The sequence below is a fragment of the Pagrus pagrus genome, assembly GCF_965226575.1.
Source record: "Pagrus pagrus genome assembly, chromosome: 8".
NCBI classification, from domain to species: Eukaryota; Metazoa; Chordata; class Actinopteri; order Spariformes; family Sparidae; genus Pagrus; species Pagrus pagrus.
Window position 1 is genome coordinate 8665985 of NC_140192.1, and position 19811 is coordinate 8685795.

Here is a 19811-nt window from a genome sequence, read left to right on the forward strand (position 1 = left end):
TGGGTTATCTGTTTCCTCTTTATGAGCATCACCTGGCTGCAGGATGGCAGATGCTGTTTTTACGAACCACAGTCTCAGAAAGTCACCCTGATTGCCGCTGCCCACCCGCCTCCATCCTCATCACCCTGGAAACTGGATGATTTCAGGATGCTCCTCTGCACAGATAGGTAATAAAATGCTGGATGTGAAAGCTCAAAAGCTGCAAATGTACTTCAGATTTACAGCGCAGCCAATCGGTGATTCAATTAAATTACAGTTTTATAATAATGGCTTTAATAATGACAGCAACTAACCAACCAATCACCTCTCAACAAGCTCAGACAACACAGACTCATGAAAATGATACTTCACTTACACACTCATTAGGCATAGAAGCTTTATTTGATTGGCCGTTTTCCACTTAGAACAGAGTCACTTTCATTTGAACAGAAGTTTTTGAGTTTTACAACAGCAAAAGGACTCTTTTCACACCAGAACATAAAGGCAGTGACAACAGTTTGGACCTGGGAAGACACAAATGTCCTTACAACACAATTTGCAAGCCTTTTTCAAATCTGCTCGTTCGCGTGGGTTCATCCTTAATCCGCATGGGTGGAGTAGCAGTGCAACATTTAAAAAATAAATAAATTCAGAGATTTTTTCTTAAAGGGTAAAAACATTTCCAGCTGAGACGAACCCATGCTCTTCAGAACATTACGCAGAAAATCGACTGAGGAGATGTACGAACCTAATGGACCTCGGTAGAACTTTTTAGTTCATGCACAGAACTGAAAAATAGGAAAAACAAGAAGCATTGTGCTAGCTCAGTTACGGTATAAGTTAAGAAATTGTAATCAATGACTCTTCGCAATGATTTTAAACAATTTACAATTCATCGGCAGTATGCTATTTGCAATTACAGTATGTACAAACTCTCCACGATATAAAACATTTGAACATGAAACCACGCTGAAGTGAAAGAAGTACTGTTTGAACTCTAAAACTTGAACTCCATGTCCACATTGAAGCATACGATACAAAAACAACCTTCTAGCTGACGACCCGATCAGTCACTCCATCACATGAGACTTTTAGAAATGGCACAGTTACTCACGAGACACATACATTCACAAATCCAAAAGAGTTGAGTTTCCCGTTTCGGTTTTTACATTACCAAACTAGACGACAATGTCTTTACAGAATACATTCTCTGCAGAAAATGTCACACTGATCATCTGGTGTGTGTGTGGATGTTTGACTAGTATTTTTATTTATTTTTTTCTCATGCATAATACATTGCAATACAAAGATTTCTATCATCCTTCTGGGGTGCCGTTTCAAAGTACTTTTCTAAAATCATCTGAAATCAAACATCGCAGGGTTTAGAAAGAAATGCATTCAAGATAAATAAAAACATGAGCGTGTGAAGTGTACGACTGATATAGCAGAAATCCAGAGATTCATAAACACTCAGAAACATGAAACACCTAATAAAGTAGACACCAAAGAGCTACAGCTAGATCTTATTTAACATTTATTGTATTATTATTAAGTGTCACGTCAAGACCTCCTGACTCCAAAATGTGATGTCTACCCTTTCTTGACTTTGAGAAAAATGGATTTCGAGAATGGGGTGTTAAGCAACTTTACCACCTGTTATTATGAAAGACACAAAAACCGTGATACATCTCATGGTGACTCAGATAGACCTCACTACAGCAGCAGGTGTAGACGCACACAAAGGGGGGAAGCAGTCAGCAGAGGAAGCACAGACAGCAGATACGCTCTTGTATCCAGATGTACTGTATTTCTATACTTGGCTATCACGACTTTGCACCCACTACAAAATCTAATAAATTTGTCACATTGGAACCGTCAGAGATGAGTAATACAACGGATTGCACTTCCAGCTGTCCTGAACAAATTCTTTTTTTAATGTCGGCTACCTCACGGTAACAGCCGATTTGTCTTGAAATTTTAGACACAACAACGAGGTGATAATTATTGTTTCGTTTGGATGCACCAATGATAAAGTCACGCAAGCATTTCTGCCTGCAAGCCAACCTCTCAATCTCTATTTCTCTGTGGTTTTGAACGAGTCAATCGATGCTTTACCAATGAACAGAGTTGTCTGATCAGTGTTTGGGTTGCAGGCTGACTTCAGTGGAGAATTACTGGGAGAAAGCCCCTCGGAAAATGGTGAATATCTTGACTATGTATTGAGTAAACACATCGTGAACGCAGTCTGCTTTCAAGCTGCTCGAGGCGTTATTCAGAAACACCCGCAGCGATCTGACTAAAGATGCATATTGTTAGAAAAAAAAAGAGATTTTCCAAACAAGACAAATAACTGCAAGCTACTTACACCAGCCCCACAATTTGAGTGGTTTAAGTTACACAAGATGGTTTTTAAAACAACCTCTGAGAAAAACTGTCACTGTCACTAGAAATACCAAGAATGAATGCATCTATACATTTAGCAGAAAGTTGATATGCTCGGAGGAATCTACCCTTGGCGAAGTGGTAAGACTGAAAAGAGTGCATTTGATCAGTAGAGAAAGCGGTTATTTTTACAGCATAGGAAGTAAAGGAAATGAACGTCTCATTTGAAAAACAAAACTATGTCGATCCCTCAATGGGAAACAAACAAAACCTCATTCTCTTTGTGCTCCAACCCAAACATCACTGTTGTTCCTCTTAATCCCAACTTCTCTTCTCCCCTTATCCCATTTTTGCCATTCGATCTCTCAATTCACTATAGCCCTAAATAAAGTGAAAGGAGCCAGGCAGCTCCCCTCTTGAAATAAATGCCAAAGAGAAAAGAGTGAGAGCGCAGACCAAACCACCGGCGGTGGCGACTGTGCTCCCTGACGCCCCGTTGAGGGCTCTCAGGTGGCGTCGTCTTCTTCGTCGTCGAGGTGATAGTTGAGGGTGATGACGGCGCTGATGAACTCTCCGAGCTCCACAAAGTCAGCTGTGATAATGTTGATGCCGCTCTCCCCGGGTCGCTGCGATCTGATCCACTGCATCATGCCTGGTAAGGCCCTGGGAGGACGCACAAAAAAAACCACACACACACACGTCAGGGGAGGCTGGAGGTGATAAAGTCACAAAAGATACAGAGAGGCATAGAAAAAGGGATGATTCATGGCAGAGAGCGGTAGGCTGCAATAAAAGATCTCTGTGACGCAGCATGAGATGTCTACAAGCCAGACACCAGCTGTGGGGATGACACTTGGAACACACCGGACATGTTCATGAGAGCCGTGCACCGGAGGGAGGGTGTTACTACCGCACGGCAAAATATTCTTCGAGTCGTCTCCTCCTCGCGCCGGCTTTCTTGTTCTGTCGAGTCCTCCAAAGCGAATGGATGGAATTTGAAAGACGCCTGGATCAAAGTCACCAAAAGCCTGGTGAGAATGGCTGATAGTGGAGTAACCAAATGAATAATTCATGCCAGGGAAATTGATGGTTATTCTGCCAACGCTTTTAACAAGCTGGTGACATTAAGAGGGAGTGACATGCAGACAAAGCGCAGGGTAAATCAGAAAAAGAAAAAAATCATGAACCAGAACTGAGAAGAGGGAGATATAGAAAGAGGGAGGATGAGAAGCATCGCCTCGGGTCTGTGGCAGCTGTTCAAAAAAAAAAAAAAAAAACCTTCCCAACCCTCACCCTCTGGATTTAGTTATAAAATGCCACAATGACTCATATATGTGTTGGTGCACATGCCTGTAAAGGTTTGTTGTGTTGTTATGGAGCAAATCATGTCATGGCCATAGCCTCCGGTGTCTGAGGTGTTGCTATAATTTTGGTCCTGCAGTGCCTGTGTTTATGTTGACTAACACTGTGTGCAGTCATCGGTGCTAAAACTCCCGTGGCATCACCCACTGGTTTGTGGACTCCCGTTTTGAAGCCCCAAGTTTGGCGTTATGGCCATCGCCATCTTGGTTTTTTGGCGCCAGAAATGACAAGAGGACACACCGTGATAGCAATTTTTCAATCACAAGGTAGCCCTGAAGCATATCCTGATTTATAACTTGATAACCTGCTAACTTTGTGTTATACTGAACTTGAACGTAACACACATTTCTTGTTCTTTCTGTCTCTCTATCACACACAGACACATGCATACACAGGTGTACACACCTTTCTGTGATTGTCTCTCTCAGTCCACTGGCCACGCCCTTCATCACAGTGCTGGCCTTCGGTGTCAGAACCACCTGCGAGACAAAGAAGGTCCCCTTCCTCCTGCAGGAGATACATCAAGCATTTGCAGTTTATTTTTGCTGTGTATTTCTGTAGGAATTTAAAGGAACACAGTTCTATCAGAAAAAAAGAAAAAAGACATGAACATTTTGCTAATTTATGTCAGGTTTTTAAAATGTGAAAGAATTTGGGGTAGTGAAATATAGCTTTACGTTATGTACGTAATACATTATGTATTCACATACAGCATGTAGCCCAGACATTGTGGTAACTTGTGCGTTTCACTGTACTTCCCATCCTCTTAGTTGGCTATTCTTAACTAATTACAGCAAATTAAATTGTAATTACGTCCATAAATATTAGCAAATAAAATATATAAATCTAAGTATACTATGACAATGACAACATCATATGAGATCTGACTCATCATGGTTGGACTTTCTAATGCTATAAAGAAAACATAAAACACAGGTGAGGATACATCAGCAGTTAATTGAGGCAATAAAAACAACATGTGTGAATGACATGATGAGGCACAGAGATGTTGTCTTGTATTAAGGAAACAGAGTGCCATCAGTGGAATAAATGCAAGAGGCCGACCTGCGGTCTGTGACAGACGCCTGGAGAAACTGCACCAGCTTCTCTGGATCTGTGGTGTTGGCCCAGGGAGAGGGCATCATCTGTCCTGGCCACAGGAAGGGCACCTCCAGAGCCATGGGATGGTGGTAGAAGACAAGCACCTGGTACTCCTTCTCCCACAGATACTGCAGAGTCACCTGTAGAGGTAGGGAGGGGGAGCAGGAGGTTATAAAGGGGGACATGGCAGGAGGTGACAAAGGGGTTAAAAGAGGTGACAGATGTTGAATAGTAAAGAGCTCCTTCAGTGCTGAATGATGGGGAAAATGGTAGTGAATAGAAATAAGTGGATAAAATTGTTCGATAAAATGATTATTAAGCAGCTTTGTTCAATACTCGGTTATGATTGACCATAGAAACGGCAAGGTATGTTATTTCTGAAGGCAATGCTCGAGAGCTGGAGGAGTACAAAGCATAATTCGAATTTGATTTTCAAAGCTATTACAGGCTATTCAAGAGGTAAAACACATTTTTGAAAGCGTTTCATACATTAACAAAGACTAAGGACTACCTGCGCAAAATTAAATTCCTTGTAAATAATAAATATAACACTTAAGAGCAGCTTTCTATGTCTCTTCTCTCTTTAATTATTCAATAAAACAAAAGCAAACGCCAATATTTTCACATTTCTGTGGTTGCAGTATATACTGTAATATATAATATATTTGGTAGAAGATTGTAGCTTAATTAATCAAGACAGCAACAGTAACAAAAATCAATATTCCCTGTCAGTTGATGAGGTGGTTCTAGCTGAAATATAAGCCAGTTCATCGCAACCCCAACGCCCATACACCTCATGTCACCACCGGACTACGGAGCAGCTTCATTCCCCAGGCTGTGAGACACCTGAACTCATCCTCAACCCTCTATTGTCTAAAAGAGATGTAGCAGGACTCAAGGACTCCATCATTACTTTGTTTTTTAAACCCTTGTTTAATAAATGGCATTACAATTTACCTTGTACCCTGTCTTTTATTCTGTTTTCTCATGAGGTGATTTATTTTGTGAAGATGACCTTTTAGCTGCGCATTATCTATTAAACTACTGCTGAAAACCAAAAAAAGCGCAGTGGATTAAGTTTGTGTAGGAGAGCAATTGCGAGGTAAAAAAGGTGATGAGCAAAAAGTAGAGCCAATGTACTCCTGGAAGAATATCTGTGGACGAAAGAGCACCAGTCATTTGTCTACTCTATATTTAAACACCACCCCAGATGGCCCTACAGCTCTGAGAAGGAGTTTGTTATTTCCAGAATCTGCTCGTCTCGACCGGCCTTTTACTCTTCTCTACACTTCATCCTCACTGAGCAGCAGCAGTGCGTGGCGTGGGAGTTGGCGAAGGTTTCGATGAGCTTTAAGGCTGATCGGTGTTCGTTCCTCCAGGTTCTTCACGTACAAAAGCAGCTCAGGGTGCGGATGGGAGGGGTGAAGGTGGAACAGGTAGTGGAGGAGATGAAGCACGGGGAGAAATCTGAGCACAGGATTTTCTACTTGACTTCTAAGCAGAAGGGCAAACAACAATGAGTAGGGATGTGATAACCCTCATTCTGCATCTCAAGTGATCAAATCACAGACATGAGAGTTGTGCAGGGCTGAGAAAACAATAGTCGTCAAAAGCCTTTTGAACACACAAACGCAAAAAATGCGTTGCCGTTTCCTCTCTCAATCAAGAGTTGTGAAAGGTGAAAGAAACATCTGAAATAGATGTTCAAGGCCTGCTGCAAGGTCACTTAACTGCTTTTAATCCCACTGCCTGCTAAGCATCAAATGTAATTGAGTCTGACAGTACCTCCTGAGCAAAGACGACTGGGCACAGTTTGTCTCCAAACACCTCTTTCAACATGGCCACCAGTTTTTCGTGGTGCAGGTTCTGCACGCCGTAGAAGTGGTTGAAGTCCAGGAACACGACCTCTCTGGCATGAGCTGACAGGAAACTACTGATCTGCTCTAAACCTTCTCTCACCTAACAAAAAAGAAAAAGAAAAATACATGTATTAATAATAAGCACTTTATATTAGGGTACAAATATTAACCATTAACTAGTTGCATATTTGGCTCTTTATTAGGCCGTAATAAAGAGATAAAATGGCCAAATACTAGGCCATAAATTAAGAGTTTTCTCTCAATAACCTTCTAATTACTGCATTGTGATAGTGAGTTTTACATGAATTACGATCTTAATATGCCTTGGTCTGTTTAGGCCTGACCAAGTGGTAGCATGACAAAGAAGTTCATCCAAAAAGGACTACGAAACGTCACCCGACTTTCCATCGGCATTGGTGTGAGTAGATAATGACTGAATTTTCATTTTTGGATGAACTTATCATTTAATAACACTTAATAAATGTATTTTTTTTTATCTGAAAAAACGTTTTGCTCATAGCTCATTCACAAGTAGTTCACACGTATTAACCCACAAAGGTTGTACTTATAAAGAGCCAATATGCTACAAATATGCATGTTAATAAGCAGCAAGTTAATGGTTGATATGTCAACAGTTATGTAAATTGTTACTGTATTTTCTTAAATGACACAATTATATAAAAATGGCCAGACAAACAGTTGTGTTGTACTTAAAATCTCTAAAGGACCTTGTATAATAAAGCTCTCAGTCTGCACTCACAAAGAAAACTGTTGCCACACACACAAACACACACACAAATGCACAGATATCCCTTAGCAACAACAAGCCTTGACAAATATTCATCACATCAAAAAAAAACACCGAAACTGTGAGCTAACCGTGGCACTGAAGAGCCCGTGGGCGAAGAACAGCTCGTTGTCGGGGTCGCGGGGCTTGGTGGAGATGCGCAGGTCAAAGAAGCGGATCCCAGCCTCCAGTTGGCTGTTGAAGTTCATAGTCTGTGTGGCTAACCACTTCCTCATTAGCTTCTTGGCCACCGTGCCAAAAACAGAAACAAAGTTCTGCACCGTCTCCGGCTGCTCGGGGCCCACCGGAGACGCCTCGTCGATGTAGAAGCTGAAGGAGTCGTGGGAACCTGGAGAAGACACAAACATGAGTCTGTATGCAGGTTTCAACCGCTGCCTGTTTGATTGCTGTGGGGGGGGGGTTACACAGCTGTAACAGTGGGGTCAGGGCCCGGTGCCATGGCAACAACAACATGACTGTGTGATCAACAGCCTCCGGGTAAGGGTTATGAAGTTAGTTATGAACTCTGACAAGTTGAAAAGAAACAGGTCTGTGCTCACATACACACACATTTTTCATCCATCACAGAACAATAATGCTGGGATTATTACGTTATATTTTCCTGAGAGCTTTGTGTGCACAGTATTTCTGTAGGGAATCTTCAAATCCATTTGTCAATTGGTGGTTTCTACCTACTGCAGTAGTATTGTACATTCCTGATAATGGACACCTTGTCATGAACAAGAAAATTAGCCATAGATGGAGACCAAAACCTTTTTTTGTACCAGGATGTAAAGATTCATGTGGGGCTCTGTTGGGATTGACTCACTTTTGGAGCCATCCTCAAGTGGCCATTCGAGGATCTGCAGTTTTTGACGCTCCGCAATGATTTTTCACGTCCTAAAGTCGTCGCTTGGGTCTACCCAACACAACGTTTCCTCAGTAGCTGATAGAAGATTTCTCTATTTGAGATTGAAAGTTCATTGACCTTGGTAACAGCAGTTTGACGATGGTTTCCCAGCAATTACTTTTGAAGAGTAAATGGATATGACAAGAGCAAGCGCAGGAGAAACTGATTTCTGCGCCAACAAGTAGGGACAAGGGCCACAAAAGACTGGGAAAGTTGTGGGATGAACCAACAACACCTGTTTGAAACAATCCACAGGTAAACAGGTTCATTGTGAACAGGTGATAGTATCATGATTGGGTATGAAAGGGACATTCTCGACAGGCTCAGTCGTTCATAAGCAAGGATGGGACGAGGTGCAACACTTTGTGAAACACATGATTGTGTAAAGGGTACACATGGGCTCAGGAACACTTTTCTAACCGTAAACAGTTTTGTTTGCAAATGACTGCCTTCTGTTTTTGTTTCCTTTTTACACAGGTTCATCAGTTCATCCATACTCCTCCTTGGTGATGTAGTTCCTGGTGGTAACTTTCTCATGAAGCTTTGTTGATTTTATTTTAGACCAATTTTTTCCAGAGCGGAAATAAGTTTAATAAGTTTTTAAGGACATTGTCAACATGTCAGCTTGTATCTTGCAGACAAAGATAGAAATAACTGGAGAAACTTACTGGCTTTGACTCATATATTAACGACACATCGCCTTACAGCCGAAATGGCTGAACTACTGCTTTCAATGCGAAAAAGTTGACCTACCATCTGGTGGTGCCTAATTATCATCTTGCAAAAATATATAAATATCATGAATCTATTTCTCTTCTGTAGAAAACAGTCCCGATACAGAAAACCGTGACTGAAATGTCATTTTTCAGTGCCTTGAGAGTCACAAACACATTTCCGTTCGCCAATCTAGTGATGAATTGGCGGCAGAAATGTCAGGCATAATACATCTCAAAACCTTACGTAAAACAGAAACTACCAGAATAGATCGGTACAGCTATTCCTGAGAAAGTGTTGTGTTTCGGTATCATTTGGTTGAAGAAACGACTTAAACAAAAGCTCATTCTAGTTTTATTGTGTGTGCTAATTATTCAAGTTATTCTAGGAGCAGTAGAGTAACACTTCTCACATTAGTGGCAGTAAAAATAACAATGGACCACTTGTCAAAGTCTATCAATGTACTGATGCATTCCTTGGTAAGACTTTTCCTTGCAGTCGATCCATGATTTCCAAAGGTCGTGTGTCCTTCCATAAAATAATAAAGTGTGTCTTTGTGCCATCGCTACATGCTAATCAGGCTGATAGTAATTCTGGTGTCCCGTTCTCATCACTGCAATCAATTTCTCATCCTCGTCTTGTCTCCTAATCATGTTCCTTCGCTCTTTCACTCAAACAAACATACACCCTCCCCTCCTCCTCCACCAACACACACACACACACGGACTGACTCAGCGCCTGAATTGACCTTCAGCTGATACTCCAGTGCCAAGCCTTCGCAGTCGGCCCAGAGAATGACCGTAAGCAGGGTAGACAGCTGAATCCTGGGGTAGAGGAGCAAACAGCATCACTGCAGGCTGAACCGTACCATCAGGGTCACAGCGCAACAGAGTATGACCTTAACCAGTCGCAACAGCTGGCTCTGCTGCTGTTGCAGACAAAGATATCTCTCTCTGCCTCTGAAGGTTTTCTGATACAGTCATTTTCATTGTCCATTGCTTTGTCTATAAAATGTCAGAAAATGGTGGAAAATACCCGATCGCACAGCCCAGTGTACAGGATTCATGGGGCATCTGTTGGCAGAAATGTAATATTTTATTCCTTCTTGTCTTTATTGGTGTTTAAATACCTGAAACTAAAAATCAACGTGTTTTCGTTACCTTAGAATGAAAACGCATATATATCTATAGAAGAAGTTTCTAGTGGCCGCGGTGCAATCTGCAACCTCATCACTAGATGCTACTAAATCCTACACACTGGATCTTTAAAGTGCAAGGTGAGGTCTTTGGTTTGCTTGTTTAGTCCCACTGACGGTACAAAATCCAAGGATATTCAATTTTATATCACATAAATCAATGAAGAAAGAAGAAACTTGGCTTTTGTTGCTTAAAATTAGTTAAACAATTATTCTATTATCTTAATTGTTGCAGAATAATTTTCTGTTGATGAATTTCGATACTGGTACCAATACCGATGCCTTGGCTTCGATACCGGCTCCTGAATGAGACATTTCTCCAATACCAATTTTATGAACACAGAACTGGTGAGCCCTGTCTCACTTAGTGTCTTTTCAGCATGCCTGGCTATTTAGAATAGATACGTATCAATATTTTGGCATTTTTGGCAAAATTACATGAGATGGGCAGAATGTTAGAAACACTTTCCAGTTGAATGCACTCCAGTACAACATCACCACATTTTACGACATCATTAGTACACACATTATTAATATTATCTCTATGGCAGATCTGTGTTGGATCACATCAGATTGCACAATTGTACCTAATGAGGAGCCGGAGAGTGTACCTGTAGTAGCTAAAGGCAGAACTGCACAATTCATGAGGACATTCCTGAGATAGATAGATAGATAGAAGAAGAGCAGCTCACACAAATTAAATCCAGAAGTCCCATAGGATAACGCAAGCGGCCACGTCTTAGCTAGCTTTAATGAAAGCTCCTGTAAGGCAAACTAATAAAGCTTGCTTGTGCTTTACTAATGAGCACTGCCTTAAATATGTATGACAAAGCCTGTGCATCGCGCCATACTGCACAAGAGAAACAATCCCACAGGAGGAGCAGGGGCCGAAGGGCAAAGCGTTTTGCCAAGCGTGCAGGGAACATCTATAGGAATCTGCAGAGAGAGCTGAGCGGAGAGCGGCGAGAAGCACATTCAACACAATCAAGCTCCGAACACGGTTAATTATCGCTTATGTTGTGGAATTGCTTGCTCAACTTTAATGACGTGACATGACTCACATTTGGAAATATAAGTGAGTCATTTTCCTTTTTATTCTTGTTTAACTGAACTAAAACTCCACATTCGTCAGGCAGTTAATGATGTTTGGTGAGGTTTTCATCTTTCTTTACCTGCGAGAAGTTTGACAAAAAAGTAGTTTCTGAATAATGGCTACAGCCATGGTGTGTGCGCAATCACACAGTTATCACTGTTAGCACATAGCTTACTAAAGGAAATCTATACCACTGCTTCCCTCCTGGCCTCCGCCTCGGCGATCTAACATTTCCACTCTCTTTTGAAAAACACCCAGTTCGTTAGGAGAGACCTGCATGGTGATTCTGCCTTGGCTTCCATCTGATCACACTGATTGAGAGTGCCACTGTCAGTCGTTCGGAACGACGTGCTTCCTGAAAACAACACCCCGAACTGTCTACTCTCACGCTGGTTGATGTATTTCATGTGTCACAGCAGCCGCGCAGAGCAGCGCTTTCTTGCACGCACAGTGTGAACTTCGGGAACTCTTCTTCCCGCACATCAGCAACATAAACACAAAGAAGATGGTGCCCTACAGGGGGCGAGGAGGGCGAGGAAGACGTGAAGAGAGAGGAACGAGGGAGACGGATAAAGGCTGAAGCCAGCCGAGACAGTGATAACACAGCAAATCACATAATGATGATGACGACGATGATGATGACGAGGGTGACGCTGTTAGTGGGTGACGACCGCTACCTTAGAGAAATGACCTGCGTTAAGTGAGTCATTCTGTCTGAATGAGAGTAGACCATTCAGAGGAGCACTGGTGGTTTATTCCCTTTTTCATGACATATCATAACGATGAGATCTATTTTGGGTTGGAGAGGAGAGGAGAGGAGAGGAGAGGAGAGGAGATCTGGCTATATTTTTTACTAATAATCCTTCAAGAGTTGCACTTTCCATCTACTTTACCCAGCCTCTCTAATTCTTCAAATTCCTGCCCAATTCTCTCCAGTCTCGCTCTTTGTCTGCTACCTTGCAATACTTTTCCATCTTGTTCGAGCGGCACTGCGCACAAAAGCACATACATTTCCGATGAGACAGAGTTATTTGACTTTTTAGAAGCAAGATAAATGTCCTCCTGCTGGAAACTCAATTAACCTCCGGTGGTGAGGCAATAGCAGCCTGAAGAAAATTCATAACTAACCACTTCCGTCTGCTTCTAAGATGTTTTGACAAAAGTTCTACTCTTATAAATGGAAAAGTTTGCCAGTGAAATTGTTCATTATGAGTGTACCAAATACCAATGCAGCAATTATTTGCAAAAAAAAAAAAAAACTTACTTTACAAAACAGAATCTCTATACTGTTATAAAAGCGCTAAAAGTCACAAGAGGCAGAATATGCGTCTGGTCAAACACAATGACTTTGATTTAGGAGCATATCTATTACAGAAAATAGCTGCACCCTTCCTACCTCTTTACTTCCCATTTGCTTCATTCCTCTAACAGGAGAAATTGTTCTCCCCCCCAAACTATTTTCTCCTCCTTTGTTTGTTTTGAATTTCACATCCTCTATTTTTAAATGGCTTTTAGCGGGCTGATTTCCTGCCCTTCTCCAGTATTTATCCTGGCATCTGATACTATTCATCCTCCTTGTTCAGGGGCTTAAGTGGCAGCAGAACGGATCTAGTCAATGGACTGATGGACGGATTTACAGCTAAAAGTCCTTGGCCAGCCTTTACCCCAAGGAGCAGGCAAGACTGAAGATGCCACTTCTGCAATGGATTTGTTTTGTTTTTTTTCCCGCAAGTGCCATCTTAACTCAATACAATTGCCTTCACCCTTTCCCTCTGGCCTTAGGTATGCTATTCATTTCTTACCTCCGGTAAAGCCTTAAGCTGTTGCTGTCAGCCATCAGCGAGGTTAAGTATGGCTCCCTCGAGAGCCCTGTCGTGTAATCTGACACTTTGGCTCTTTGTGGTTGTTGTAGCATGTTTAAAGGTGAAGTCACTTAGTTGCCCGTGTATGCAAATCATATCTTTCGACAAAAAAATAACATTTTTGTCACATCTTCATTTTTAGATTTTTATTCAGTGAAAGTGAAATGCTAATTTTTCCATTTCCACTAAAATCGTGACTCATTACAATTGCACTATCTGTCTTAATAATGGCTGTATGATTTTTGTTTTTTTTTTTGCAAATCATTCAGCCCTACTCTTAGCTACAAGATTGTTTAGTTAAAGATAGGATTGATAACATTTCATTTTTCTCTGCAGCTGTCAACATGCAGTGTACCACATGGCTCTCATCCTGTAGTCTGCCTGCTTTGAATCAAGCCCAACAAGATGTAATCTTCCCTGACAGCAAATTAATCAATATTAGCTTTACAATCTACTGTCTACTTTTTAATTTAGTACCAATTTGTAACTGAATATATTAAAAGTTATTAGCCTACAGGATTGGGCTGATTATATTAAGGCCAAATCATCACAATAATGTTATTATGGCAATTATTTGATAATAATAAGAAACATTGATTGAGATTGTTTATATTGCCATTACAACAAATCACTACGTGTCATTTAAAAGGGGTAAACATAAATATAAATAATACATTTGCAAGGGGAAAAATATGCCAGTGCTGTATGTCTTTTGGCCTGTTTTGGAGTTCTTCTGCCTTTAAAAGGCCATATAGAAAAGACATGCATTGTTCAATTACCTTTACCACTTATTCACAGAGTAAATGTAAATGCTTTTGTCCTGTTAAAGGAACATTACGTAGAAATTGGCATTTGGCACCCCCCACAGTTGGAACAACACCACTATAAGGGGAATAATATGCCAGGGCTGTATATCTATTGAAGTGTTTTGGCATTATTCTGCCCCCTAGTGGTCAAAAACTGATTGATGCAGCTTTAAAAAGCCGTATAGATAGTATAGATAGTATACTATACTATCCTACTATTTAATATAGATAGTAAGATGTGGATGATTTGATCACCTGTACCACTTACTCAGAGAGTAATATAAATAATGATACAACAGTCATTTTTATTATAATTTAGTGCTTAAAATTAATTACTATGGTAGTGAAATTCTGAGCCTTTAGAGCCCTTCCCCTTCCTCCAGTAAAGCTTGTTTCATGGTGCCAGAAGAGAGAAATAGACTGACAGTATCTCCCGCAGCACACCTTTGCTGACCAACACGCAGCCAGGCAGTCTGCAGCACTCACCTAGCAGATCCGACAAAAGCAGCAGGAAAACAGCCCACCGTGGCCTCCACTGATCAGCTCGACGAACGGAAAGCAATAACTACTCCCTCCCTCTTTCCCTCCTCTTCCTTTAACGACCTCCATCTTTAATCTGCTACCACTTCCTCTCTCTTTCCTCTCCTGCCCATCGCCTCATCCTTTCCCCTAATTAGCTGTAGAGTAAGAAGTAGTGCAGGTCATCTGGCTTGTAGACTCGATAGGTCGGCACAGTGTGAGGCCAAAGTGGCATGTAGGGCCAACACAGAGAGCTGAGTCATGTCTGAAAGCAACCATTTTCTTACGTCAAGAACAAGGTGGTTCTTACCAGCGGAGGACTGGCAGGATCATGCTCATGACAATACAGTATGTCATACTTTTATTCAATAACTGCTACAAGTACAATGCGCTTGGCTGCTGCGCTGTGTCATGAGTCATGGTTAACATGGTTAGGTTCCATGCTGCCCTCTGATCAAAAAACCCTACCTAAATCTGCCTGCATTCAATACCTTCTCGTCTAAAAATTGTTGTTTTAATCTATGGTTTTGGTAAAGCGGTCTTTTCACAGCTCTTGGACATATTTCAGGCAAGTTTCCACAGCAGCAAAACACTGAGTCAGCTCTCCTCAGGGTGACAAGTGATTTATTGGCATCTTTGGACACAATCATGAGATCATGCAATTTTAATTCAGTCGGACCTCTCTGCTGTTTTTTGACAAAATCTATCATTCTTTTCTCTTAAATTGTCTGAACCACATTGTCGGCATCTTCGCGGTGGTTTGGGAGTTAGTTATGGCTGAATAATTGATGAAAAAATATCCAAATCAGAGATGTCCGTGCATACAAATCATACCCTTCAACAAATACATTTATTTTTTTGGTACAGGAACCAGAAAAAAAACAACTCACATCTTCATTTTAGGTTATTTTAGTGAAATGCAAATTTTTCCATTCCCACTGAAATGGTGCCTCATATTACAATTGCAATGTCTGTCTTAATAATGGCTGTATGATTTTTTTTTGCATATTATTCAGCCCCTACTCTTAGCTACAAGATTGTTAAGTTAAGGATTTATTATTTTTTGTGGGGATTTCGAACACTAAAAGGCTAAGAAAAAGAGCAGACGTCTTCACACCAGCTGTGCCCTAGGTTTTTCCACCTAAGAAATAAAAGCTGTTTGTCACATTTGGGGGCCCGGAGACATGCTTTTATCTCTTTACCTATTGATTACTGTAGCTCATTGTCTGTAGGAGTCAGTCGGCCTTGTCTTGTCTGCAGCTTGTGCAACATGCAACAGCAATGCTCTTTATGAAGAGCATTTTTAATGTCACATATGCATACTGTATGGAGTATGGCACTATTACTGTCACCACCTCAGTGCACATGATGGACTGAGCCAATATCTGTGGGTCTATTAACCCCTGTACCTTTGTGAGTGAAAATGAATCTATTCTAATTGCCGACTTTGGTTACAGAAACAATAAAATTATCGAAGAAAACTAACTAAATAAACTGACTAACCATTCAATCACGGCAATCATGACCACGGCGGTTTACGACTGAAGTGATTGTCTGTGATCAGCAAATAAGGGAAATGAGGGAAACATAATTCTGTCCGAATTACGTTTGCGAATTGACATTGTAAGGGAAATATTGTTAATAACGTACCTTGCACTTTGCAAAAATTTTGATACTTAACGTATCAGTAAAATGTTCACTGACAAAGTATTTTATTTGTTTTCCCGCCAAAATAGGCAATCTTGAATTACACTGTCCACTCGCAGCGCGTTATTCACATATTTTATGGTTATGTTTGGGCACTGGCAGCACTCGGTTAACGTTGGGGAAAAATCATAGTCCGTTCTAATAAACAAACAGTTACTTGAGACATGAGACCTTTTTTTTAACATTTAACTGAATTCTCAATCTTTCCCTGACCTTAACCAAAGTGCTTTTGTTGCTGAAACTTGATCAAAGACTGGTCTGGACCGAGCAGAAACTTCCAGGGCTGAGAAAATGGAGTGTGCAGTTCCTCTAATGGCCACTTTAGGCTCCAAAAGCGAGTCCATCTCCATAGACTGCTGAATGGAGGGGAAATGCATATTATAGGATAGCAGGTTAATAGGAAGAACCAGAGTCTTTGGTGAGTGCTGACTTTAGTCAGAGGCTATATCGAACACAAACAGACGGACATAAAACATCGATGGTGCCTGCTCACTGGCAGGGGGTCGAAACTGGTGCGAGTCATCAAACTCACGCTAATAACATGAGGTGAAATTCACTTCTCTTTCTGTGTAGACACAGCCAGCATGTCAGCCTTATCTCACTTGGTATGTTCCAGGTAGGTGGGCGTCTGACGGTAACCAGGCTTTATTTGGCTCGCCTCAACTCCACCCACGCTCCACCCCTTTGCCCGGTTTGGATCAGCTGGGAGTTAGTCGGAGTCAGGCATTACTACGATGAAAATTGCTGGAGCCAACAACGCGGAGGCTCTAACCACTTTTTTTCACAGTCAATGGTCTGGACGCGAAGAGTAGAGCCTGAACTTTGTACAAACTCCATTACCCCAGTCATCCAAATGCCACGGTACATTTTATTCACTCAAAGAAACATCGGTTCTGAACACAATCCAGGTAGCATTCACGTTGCTCAGCAACACATAATTTTGAAAACATTCAATACTTTAAAAATGTTATTGTGGAGAAGAGAGGGTTAATCAACCACATCGTGTAAAATATGGTTTTCAACCTGTTTTCACAAAGAGATGGGCCAGGTAGATTAAAGATCTAAATCACAGCACATATGGTGAGTACATACTATCTGTGGTACAGCAGATGCTACCCTGAGAATCTATAATCTGTTATGTTTATCCTGTATAAGCGCATACACAAATTATTGAAACATGACCAATAATTACATTAAAACATCATAGAAATCTGCAACTAATTAAGTCTTCTCTCCACCCATTAAAAACCCTAAAATAAATTCATTGCCAATCATACGGAAGATTATGTATACTAATGAGTACAGCTGTGCGATGCTTGCTGAAAGCTGGCAGCACAGACACAGTGGGGACTGTTTAGCTTTTTGGCAGCAGCAGAGCACCGTGTCATCACATCACCCCCTCATGGTAGAGTACTCCAAATTGCCAAAACACTCTGGCCTGGATCATTGAAGCTGTCGGCTGGTGAACTTTTTTCCCAGTAAAATAAATAGCATCACGAAATCCAAGGCAACAGTGGGTGGATGCTGAGGATTGTACAGCAGGGATCTAACATGAAGAATATTTTATTCTTACAACTCTGAGGAAGAGTGAAATTTGTGGAGAAAATAAAACTATTATCTAATTTGTTTCATGTCTGTCGCAGTTTTCATGCTGCTCGAACAAAGGCTTGTAATGCTGCGCTCTCAGAAGAGACGTGATGTCACGCTCCAAAGACACACTTTTGAAAGAAATCACACACACCGCAGCAGAGCACATGGTTGCTACTGAATAGGCTCTCATGAAATCCTGTGGATTATGAAATGTATTTTGACAAACCTTATGCCCAGTGTGTACACACAAACACAAGAAAGTGCACAGAATTGGAGGATGTTTACAGAATCTGTATCCAAATGGAGGATAAACTGAGAGCAGCTGAGCTGCAGGCTGCGGGGCCAATAAGAAGTAATGATATCTAATTAAATGGAACAGAGCATGTTCCCATGTCTGGCATGATGAACTGTGGTGTAACACAGCACATGTCACGTGTTCCAATACAATTACAAGCATGAGGTAATACATGCCATGTTGTTTCTGTCTTCAGTCCGTATTTATTCAAATCTATAATTAATTGGATTTGTCTTGGCATCCTTGAGAGCAGTGGTGAGTGCTGGTAACATGCCACGCCTCCTTGGACACCCAGCTCAAAGCCATCTGCATCTGAAATGCCATCATGGCACATGCCAACCCTGAGCACACCAGGTAGTCTGTAGTTCAACAGCAAGAGAGGGATGGAAGGACAGAGAGGGAAGAGGAGAGGGAGAGCGCACAGGATTAGAAATGCAAGCAAATGAAGAATGAAAGCGCTTTGTGTGGAGGTGTGATAATCACTAGGCAGCAGATATGGAATTAACCGGCTGCTAATAAGCCATTCCATCAGTCAGATCAATGGTGGGCTTTACAACCAGCATTTCCAATTTGAATGGAGTTTAAGGAGACCTGCGCACTGATTGGCTACAGGTCTGAGAGCACAGACTGAACCCATCCCACTCCCTGTCTCCTCTCCTCTCCTCTATGGCCACCACCCCAGTGCGAAAGCCAAAAAAGTCCTACACAAAACAGAGCAGCATGGTTCGTCTGTCTGCTGTGAGTCTTTGGAGGGCTCTGGCAGTCTATGTGCCTCGGGGGGTCGATCGTTTGGAATATGAGATGGAGATGCTAGAAATCATGTGGGTACTGGAACATTCATAACCTTCAGACAGCGGACCAGTGAGAGGAAGAACGGCACTTCTAACGTTGCGCAACAGGTCTCACCATTTGTCCAAACGGGGTACAGAGGAATTAAAAAACAGATTTAAGATCGCACGGGGTAAAGTAAAACGTCAAAGTTTGCAAAGCAGTAAAAGATTATTTGAACGTTAACACTCAAAGCTTATGTCTTTATTTCTCATGCGCTAGGATAGCTCCATGCAATTGCGCGCGGATAAAAGGAAGAAAAAAATGACATGGACACACACTCCTCATCCACTTGAGCTGGGAGTAAGGTTAAGAAACACCTACCAGGAATGGCCAGGTTGGTGAGCGGAATAGTGTGCATGCTCTGCGGTAAACTTGCCATCCAGTCTGCAAATCGCAGGTCGCTTCTCCCGTGAGACGAAGCCATGCTGCCGCCGTGCACAACGATCCGTTCTCCCGGACCGGTGCCTGCGCCAACGTGGAGTGCGCTCTCTCTCTCTCACTCTCTCTCTCTCATCTCCACACACACACACACACACACACACACACACACACACTCCCTGCCTCTCGCTCCCTTTTTCCACACACACACCAGCGCGACCGAGCGGCAGTCCACACCCCCCTGAGCTGAACACATCGGCGGGCAGCACAGTAATGAAAATGCGGTTTGTTGGATGGATCCAAATGTGACAACATGGCTTTCTAATAATACGCAGCACTGCAAGGGGTACATATTTCAGTTTACAGTCACCAAATCTGATACAAAAAAATACACAAATAATACCACATACAGGCTCAATGATCATTTAAATAGTATTTCTC

General features: G+C 41.8%; 1 protein-coding gene across 1 annotated transcript; it reads right to left on the reverse strand.

Moving 5' to 3' along the window:
• Positions 1-362: 362 nt before the first annotated feature.
• plcxd3 (phosphatidylinositol-specific phospholipase C, X domain containing 3) lies at positions 363-19605 on the reverse strand. Its single transcript, XM_084360453.1, has 6 exons — positions 19314-19605; positions 7563-7819; positions 6610-6783; positions 4789-4964; positions 4129-4230; positions 363-3024 (listed from the first exon to the last, which is right to left on the reverse strand). The coding sequence occupies exons 1-6, from the start codon at positions 19414-19416 to the stop codon at positions 2868-2870; spliced, it is 969 nt and encodes a 322-aa protein (XP_084216579.1). The 5' UTR covers positions 19417-19605; the 3' UTR covers positions 363-2867.
• Positions 19606-19811: the final 206 nt, after the last annotated feature.